This window comes from Haliotis rubra, unplaced genomic scaffold (genome assembly GCF_003918875.1).
Source record: "Haliotis rubra isolate DU_JTF1 unplaced genomic scaffold, ASM391887v1 Scf35, whole genome shotgun sequence".
NCBI classification, from domain to species: Eukaryota; Metazoa; Mollusca; class Gastropoda; order Lepetellida; family Haliotidae; genus Haliotis; species Haliotis rubra.
Genome location: NW_025767024.1, coordinates 613,233 through 622,006, shown reverse-complemented (window position 1 = coordinate 622,006; position 8,774 = coordinate 613,233). Strand labels below are relative to the sequence as shown.

The window sequence follows — 8,774 nt, the reverse complement described above, 5'->3', positions numbered from 1 at the left end:
GTAAGTATGGTTTTACGCCGCTTTTAGCAATATTCCAGCAATATCACGGCGGGGGACACCAGAAATGGGCTTCACACTTTGTACCCATGTGGGGAATCAAACCCGGGTCTTCGGCGTGACGAGCGGACGCTTAATCACTAGGCTACTCCACCAGAGGTGACACACATAAGTGGTGAACATGTACAGATATCAACTTCTTAATTGTGAGTAACACGACGTTTCGGAGTATATTCTTACTCCTTCACTATCTTCCATAACCGGGGCGGTGGGGTAGCCTAATGGTTAAAGCGTTGGCTCGTCACGCCGAAGACCCGGGTTCGAATCCCCACATGGTTACAATGTGTGAAGCCCATTTCTGGTGTCCCCCGCCGTGCTGTTGCTGGAATATTGCTAAAAGCGGCGTAAAACCAAAACTCAGTCAGTCAGTCTTCCATAACCATTCACCTGATAAGGAGTAAAAATATATTCAAAACGTAGTGTTCTTCATAATAAAGACGATGACATCATTACATATTCACCGTCTAAAATAAATGAGGTTTATTCTATATATGGGACCAGTGTCCATTACAAAAGAGTGATGACCGCTTTACCATGTGCTATCCTTTTGAAATTCTGTCCTCTAAATTCCTTCTAGGAGAGTCATTTAGAAGTTGGCGTACTAGGGAAAGTTCCATATAGTGGAGGGTTATCGTAACGTATACCCTGGAGATTATCGAGGATGAGGAAAGTTAAGATATATAAATGATCACGTTCTTTATTACAATAAGAGCGACGTTTCGGTTTGGGGTCTAACTCCGTTATCAAGCTAGTGATGAGGAGAGCATGGATAGAGAGACATTTTTACAAATATGAGGATATGGCTTTACAGATCATTGGATTAGGACTCCGCTAGACCACACAATAGGGTGAGATCAGTGTAAAACACTAACAGGTGAAGCCTGTACAAAAAACAAAAGGATCATGAGTGAGTGAGTATGGTTTTACGCCGTTTTTAGCAGTATTCCAGCACTGTCACTCCGGGGGACACCAGAATGGGCTTCACACACTGTACCCTTGTTGGGTATCGAACCTGGATCTTCAGCGTGACAGGCGAACGCTTTAACCACTAGGCTACCCAGCCGCCCCACTGGAGGAACGATATCTTGTGGGTTGCCCGGGCCTCCGGCTTTAACCACTAGGCTACCCCACCGCAGCAAAGGATCATGACTGTTGAGAATCTTTGATGAGTTGATGGTAAGATGGAGGTGTGTAAAAGTCATGATCAAGTTAAGTCTTTTTTTAAAATCTGTACTTTACACTCTACCCTAATCCAATCAACTGTACACTTCCCAGCTTTTACATACATGCCTCTCTATCCATACTCTGTACATCCCTTGCTTAACTGATGCAATTACAACACAACGCAGGTTTCAAGTGAAAGTTACTAATGCTAGTTTTTTACCTGAAATCCATATTAAAATAATCATTGACGAATTAAAACGTCCGTAATTGAAATGAAAAAAGTTTCGTATACACAATTAAATTATTTTAATGATTTATATGAAATCAAATATGTAAAATGCTCATAATATCAATCACTGGCTGGTCTGGTTCAGACTCGATTAATCACATTCCGCAAAATAATAGCTGAAATATTGCAGTGTCTTTAATAACAAAGCTAAATGTACCATATATCGTACACGGCATTTGCTGCCAAAATGTTCTGTCCGTTCTCTTGAAGTGATGCAGACTGCAGCTGGTAAGACCACACTAGTAAGACCAACGAACACGGGTATGACAAAACCAGAAACAAAACAAAGGCGAAACGGGATTCAAACCCTCGCTTACAGGTTTCTGGAACAGCTTCAGAGCTGCATAAAGAAGGGTTGTGGCATGGAAGAGTAAATCCAACTCATATTGCATGTTTGCAATTAAAATATGACTACAAATAAGTTTGGAAAAAAATCATAAAAAGATGTTGATCTTTATATGATTGAGCAAAAGAGCATGGATATCGCCCATGACGAACATTGACAATGGAAATTATTACCAAAGGGACGTAACTCCAGGTATCCCAGTGGTTCAAGTAACCGATGCGCTATAATTGGCCTGTTGCGTAAGCAGCGGGAACATCTACTTATCGACCGCTGGAATTCCCCACAGATTAATTTGCTTTAACGATTAGTAAACAGAATACATGTATAACCTATTCTTTGATCGTGTATGAAATTGTATGGATGAGAATAGATTACAATATGCGACAGTAACGACACACACACACATGTACGCAACCATTTTATGATTACTTAATAGGGAATAAGGTGGACAGAGTTACCTCCCCTGCACTATTGACACAGTGCAGCCACGAGTTGGGCCGGGACACACGGCAAGGTAATAAGTTAATAATTTCACTCTTCAATTTCTTTAGAGCCAAGTAGGATGTTGGAGGATATTGTCAAATATATAAAAACGAAATGGAGTACACCGCATTACTTCATCCCGGATCGATTCATTATATCTAAAATTAAACCACACGTAATCTAGAGGTCACAGTTTCGGTTTTGCTGTGTTTATCTGTGTTATTATATTAGGGAATGTATCCATCGATTCCTGTGTTAGTAGTTTTATCAATTAATAAGTGAATCTGTATAGTGGTATGTTCATGTGGGACAGCAACAGGAATTCGGTCACTGGGTCACTGACCCAGTTAGCGAGGGAAAGGATTTTACTGGCGCTTCTAACAATAGCTTTAATCGGTAGATTAACGGTATCATAGGGACAGGTTATTTACTAATTTTGTATTCTGAATTTGAACTTTTCGGATATTGCTTCCAATCCAAAAAATATATTTTTGAGGGATAATCAAACCATGCATTGAAGACCAAAACCTTGTATTTGTTCAAGAATCCGGTGCTCAATTATGTTATTTGGAACAAAAAATAACGGCAGTGAGAATAAACACTGGTCGGTCCCTTAATTGTAAATATACGGCATTTATTTAAATTACCATGTAGTCAGTGACTCGATCTGCTCCCTCTGACCCTAAACGGTGTTATTTGACCTTCCCTTCCAACCGTTACTGTAATGCAACAGTCTATATGAAGCTAGTCTAGATTTTCCACAGGCTCTGAATCTCACTGGGACTCATTTTTATTTGTACGGTAGTTGTTTATGTTTCTATCAAAATGACCTATTTTCGGGGTAAGTGTTAGTCTGTTAGTGACCCTGTAACTGTGATTGAAACACAAGCTGAGGAAATTTCATTCGATTTCATTCCAAAAGTTAGTATTTGTTTATCACTTATACACCGAAACATCACCCGACAAGCATGGTCACCGCCTAGCATGTCCACCTGTTTAAACAGGCATTGTTGCCTCTTACGACAAGCTTAGTCACTTCTTAGCACAAGCATATTCACCTCTTACCACATAGTCACAAAATTAACATAAAATATGGAAATAGACGTTTTTCTCTAATTGTATAACTTATTTTGATGAAATTGTAAAATGCAGATCATTTTGTATTAATCTTTAAGTTGAGTTATGACGTAGATCAGGTCGATTTGCTTCGGAAACATACATAACACCGGGGGATAAATTTCCTCATCCGAAAATTGGAACAAGAAAACCTTTCCGGAGATCGGAACCAAAGAAAAATGTTTGAATTAATATGATACTGACTGACTGACGCCGGTTTTACGCCGCTTTTAGCAATATTCCAGCAACATCACGGCGGGGGACACCAGAAATGGGCTTCACACATTGTGCCCATGTGGGGATTCGAACCCGGGTCTTCGGCGTGACGAGCCAACGCTTTAACCATTAGGCTACCCCACCGCCCCGGATTAATATGATAAACGATATCATTCAATGATATACATATAGGAGTGTTTCATTATCAGTTGGTAATTGTTTAACGTATTAATGGTGATATCGAATGAATATAATATTGCTCACACATATTCGTTTCTGTAGAAACCATTAAGCCTACGAAAGCCCTATATACGCTTTATGCTCATCACGTGACATTAATCTCAAGTTATGGTTATTTATTATATTTCAGGTACATGTTTAGCATGTAAATTGTTCGGCATTCACATCCCCGCCACGATCATTGGTACGTTACACCACTTTCCCACAGCCGGAGCATACATATAAATGACAATGCGTGCTACGGGTTCAAGAACGTGCGACAGCCGGACTATAATGAAGTTACAGGGAAACAACGTAGGTCTGATAAAGGAATGCAGTGCAAACGATGAGCCATGATCATGGCAGTGACGGGATCAATGTTACCCAGTTGTTTCAAGACAAGACAGGCCTGTCTATGGTGTTTCTCGTCAAACTGTTCAAGTAAAATCTCACATGATACCTTCAAAGCAGTTGGTTCACCTGATCGTCAAGAATGTGTTTTAAACAGACCCATCGTATGATTCAGCTGGACATGATTTCTTAATGGTCTCCTGAAACCTAAACCTCAAGAAACGGCTTGTGCACATAAGGGCATAAATTTACATGCCAGAGAAATGCATTTTCAGAAGTGGATATATCTGCATTCCATTACGGGGATGTGAAAAACAATGAGGTTTAGGGTCCTGGAACAGTGAGCCCTGTACAGCCGTGTGTCTGATTATGATATGCTAAGCTGCATGTAAAATAGTAAGTGGCATTGTCATAGATACATCAGAGGGTGCATCGTAAGTGTCGTTGCCATGGATACATCAGAGGGTGAATAGTTGGTGTCGTTGCCATGGATACATCAGAGGGCGAATAGTTAGTGTCGTTGCCATGGATACATCAGAGGGTAAATAGTTATTGTCGTTGCCATGGAAACATCGGAGGGTGCATAGTAAGTGTCGTTGCCATGGATACACCGGAGGATGCCAAATCTGAAGCACAAATGGATGTTGGAGATAAATCATCAGCATGTGCAGACAAACTTCAGCTTCTTACACTTCGAACTCATGACATGGGACTGAACACAGAGAACAGATGTAAGTCACACAAAAACGAAAAGAAGCCCAAACGACCCAGCCTCAACGAATGGAACGAGTTGACCAAATTCATAAAAATCCGTGGCTTTGAAAACGTACGGGATTGGTTCGAGACTCGGGGTTTAGGTTCAAACGCCAGAGAATTCTGGGATATAAATGCCCATTGGCCTCTTCAAACTGCCGCAAAAACTGGATGTGTTGCCATTCTGGATGCTCTGCTGGAGTACGGGTTTGATGCTTCGGGGTTTTTCTTTGGGGACGGTCTTGTTAAGTGTGCTGCAACAAATGGCCACGTAGAAATGATAAGGAGATTGAGTCAGCTTGGTCTTCCTTTAACGTCAAACGACGACTATGGGTTCACGCACTTACACTACGCCGCAAAGAGTAGTGGTGATAATTCCCTTGCGATAAAGTATCTGAAGCAGAGAGGAATTGATCCCAACTCCAAGAACTGTTTCGGTGAGACTGCGCTCCATATAGCTTCCTCGGATGGATCAGTTCACAACGTGCGTGCTTTAATAGATGCTGGAGCTTCCGTGAACATCAGAACTTGTAGAGGCGTATCTCCTCTTTATAATGCAATACACAGAGATGATGGCGTTCTCGAACACGTGATGACCCTTCTTGAAGCAGGTGCTGTCTCCCTCTGGACAAAGAGCAAAAACTGTGAGTTCCTTGCAGCCAGTAGACTTAGGAACATGACTGTAATTTCGTTACTCGTGTCCAAGAACTTCTATATGACCGGAGAGGGTTGTGTTCTGGCGGAGACTCCATTGTATAACCTGGCCATGATGTCCTGCTCGGATAGGGAACTGGCCATTGATATCACAATCACAGGCGGTTATGATATCAAGCCCGATTTAGCTTGGATAATGGACGATAGACACTATAACGGATTTGTTGAGAAGGAAGCCCTCAGGAGGCAGTTATTATTTTATGCAACTAACCCACTGACGCTGGCGCAGTTGAGTTGTGTGGTGATACGGAAGGTGTTGGGTCCATCACTGCCGTCCACGTTACCCTCTCTACCTATACCGGAAAGACTAAAGGATCGCATAAGAATCCAATGATATCATGTACAGCTGTGGGCCTACCGATAATTTGTAACCGCCCAATCAGCAATAGGCCAATAGACGGTAGTCGGTATATAGTCGAATCGAGCCAGACAATCCAGTGATTGAAATCATGAGCATCTACGTAAATGGGATACGAAGACATCAATCAGCCATCTCAGAGAGCCTGACCACCAAATCCCGTTAGTCGCCTGTTTGGTTGCTGTGCTGCTGAAGACCAATTCCAAGTTCTACACAAAGGACCATCTTGGTGATTCCCATGGCCACTGGTTTGGTGCTAGCCTACCGAGGATCATGTTCAGGGCGAATGACGGCGCCTTAGAATATTCGACAATCCGTATGCTTGACTGCCGAAATTACACTGCCTAGGTTAACTGGAACCTCAATAATGTGGCCTTGTTATTCTACAGGCCTTGACCAAAGTGCCGTGACATTCACAAGACTCGCATCTCTCCACAACCTTCGGAATGACACAAGTGATCGCGAATACTGATACTGGTAATAACTATGTGATAAATCACCCATGTGTCCGCTACCATGTTATTATTGTCTTACAAGAATGAACTGTTAATAATGATCGATGTATAGTAATAACCAAGCCATTTCGGAGAACATTTCTCCATCGAAAACTGTATAATATGTATTTGTTAAAGGCTTTTCCACAATATATTTTATCAATTATTCAATAGGAATTGCTTACATTTATATGTTGATTTGTACTTGTTATTCCTGGTATGTGCATTACACCACCCAATATGTCTTGTAGTGCCATTGAATCAGTGCCATACATAATTCTTCGATGCTGGCGATGTTGCAAATTGTTGTACACTGTGTTGGTAGTGGTATATGTAAGTCTTCAGTTGTTATGTAAATACCGTTACATTTATCTGAAACAATTTCCAAATGATTTGTTTGTTTTTACCTATACGTTACTGCTGACATGTCTTTAGTAAACATCTGTTTGTTAAATATGCCATAAAATATGTCTTGCAATACCATAATATTTTAGCCAGTACCATATATACTAGCCAGAAAAAGAAACTGTGCATAAATGAAATTTCTTCTAAATTTGAAAGTATAACTACGATGAAAAGTTTACATGAAAATTTAATAGGTGGATATTGAGATCATAAGAAGATGGTAGAGCAAGCATGTTTAATATTCATGACATTGACGTCACAGGGGGCAACAATCTCGCCAACTCAATAACGGTATGCCAACCATGAGCAGCAAGAACAGCAGGGCATCGTCGACGCATGGGAATGGTAGGGCTGTGGAATGGCATGCCATATCCTCTGCAACTCTGCTGCCAAATCACGACCGTTCATCCGTATGAGGGCGGACATTATCCTCTTGGAATGTCAATCCTGGCCTATGACGGGTGAGAAACGTAATGGTCACTGGTCCGATAATCTGATCTTTGTAGACCACACCTGTCAAATGGACCTAAGCAACAACAACACGTGGACGACCTGCACGTGACCTATTGGCAGCTTCATTATTGCAACGTCACGATCAACAATGACAATGGGCATGCGCGACCACCTGACGTTGAGACATGCCCCAACGTATCATCCCAATAGCTACATGACCTTCTGCAGTCATGAGTCATGCCATGATGTGCGCACAACCGTGTTGCACGTGACCATACCGAATCGCCCTAGTACCTGCATGTGTTCAATAAAGTTGACTATTTACTGTTTACATGTGTATTTGTGTACACACACGTAGTTCCAATATACACTGTGATTTCCAATATGCACAGTTTCTTTTTGTTGCTAGTATATATTCCCTCAATACAATTATATACTTTATATATCGTTGTATATACGCTCCATCTGTTGTCATAGGAACAGTACCATTGCATTTGTCTCGGAATGCGGGGTTTATTTATGTGAGTGTCACATAGCATAATATTTTTGATTATTCGTTACAAACAATATGCATCTTCTGCCTCAGTGCAATTGCTGCTGTTTGTGCCTTATTTTCCAGAACCTTGTTGTCTAGTTCTTAGTAATCAGTAGTACGTGCGACACACCTCAAAACTGAAATATATCTGCAAGAGAATAAAGAAATCATGCTTTGTGATATAAGTTTAGTTTCATTTTGCTATGTCTGGAGGAACGAGTGAGTGAGTATGGTTTCACGCCGCTTTTAGCAATATTCCAGCAATATCACGGCGGGGACGCCAGACATGAACATCACACATTGTACCCATGTTGGGTATCGAACCTGGGTCTTCAGCGTGACAGGCGAACGCTTTAACAACTAGGCTACCCAGCCGCCCCACTGGAGGAACGATATCAGTGTCCTGGTATCTTCCAATGGCTTATGACCGCCTCCGTGGTGTAGTGGTTAGAGCGTCCGCCCGGAGAGCGGAAGGTCGCGGGTTCGATCCCCGACCGCGTCATACCAAAAGACGTTAAAATATGGTACTTGTTGGTCCCTGCCTGGCGCTCGGCATTAATGGGTACAACAAGGACTGATCGGCTCGGAGTCAGTATAATGTGTCTGAGTGGGGTATTCATGCTTCACTGCGGCATGGTATCTCAGTGGGCTAGCACTATAAACCAGCTTAAGTCTGGGCTAGTACAAGCAGCCGCACATACACATACACACGCATGCACTTCGTCATATGAGCGAAATATTCTCAAGTACGACGTTAAACCCAATTTCACCTCACCCCAATGGCCTACAGTCAGTTCCCGCAACGACACAGCGCAAGTATG

General features: G+C 42.0%; 1 protein-coding gene across 1 annotated transcript; it reads left to right on the top strand.

Moving 5' to 3' along the window:
• The first annotated feature begins 2,317 nt into the window (after window positions 1-2,317).
• LOC124285018 (serine/threonine-protein phosphatase 6 regulatory ankyrin repeat subunit A-like) lies at window positions 2,318-8,135 on the top strand. The gene is made up of 2 exons (XM_046721161.1): window positions 2,318-2,370; window positions 4,042-8,135. Exon 2 carries the CDS (start codon window positions 4,843-4,845, stop codon window positions 6,040-6,042), a length of 1,200 nt encoding a protein of 399 aa, XP_046577117.1. The 5' UTR covers window positions 2,318-2,370; window positions 4,042-4,842; the 3' UTR covers window positions 6,043-8,135.
• Window positions 8,136-8,774: the final 639 nt, after the last annotated feature.

Excerpts from the sequence above, each read along its gene's own strand:
- LOC124285018 (XM_046721161.1), top strand. The coding sequence starts at position 4,843 with ATGGATACACCGGAGGATGCCAAATCTGAAGCACAAATGGATGTTGGA.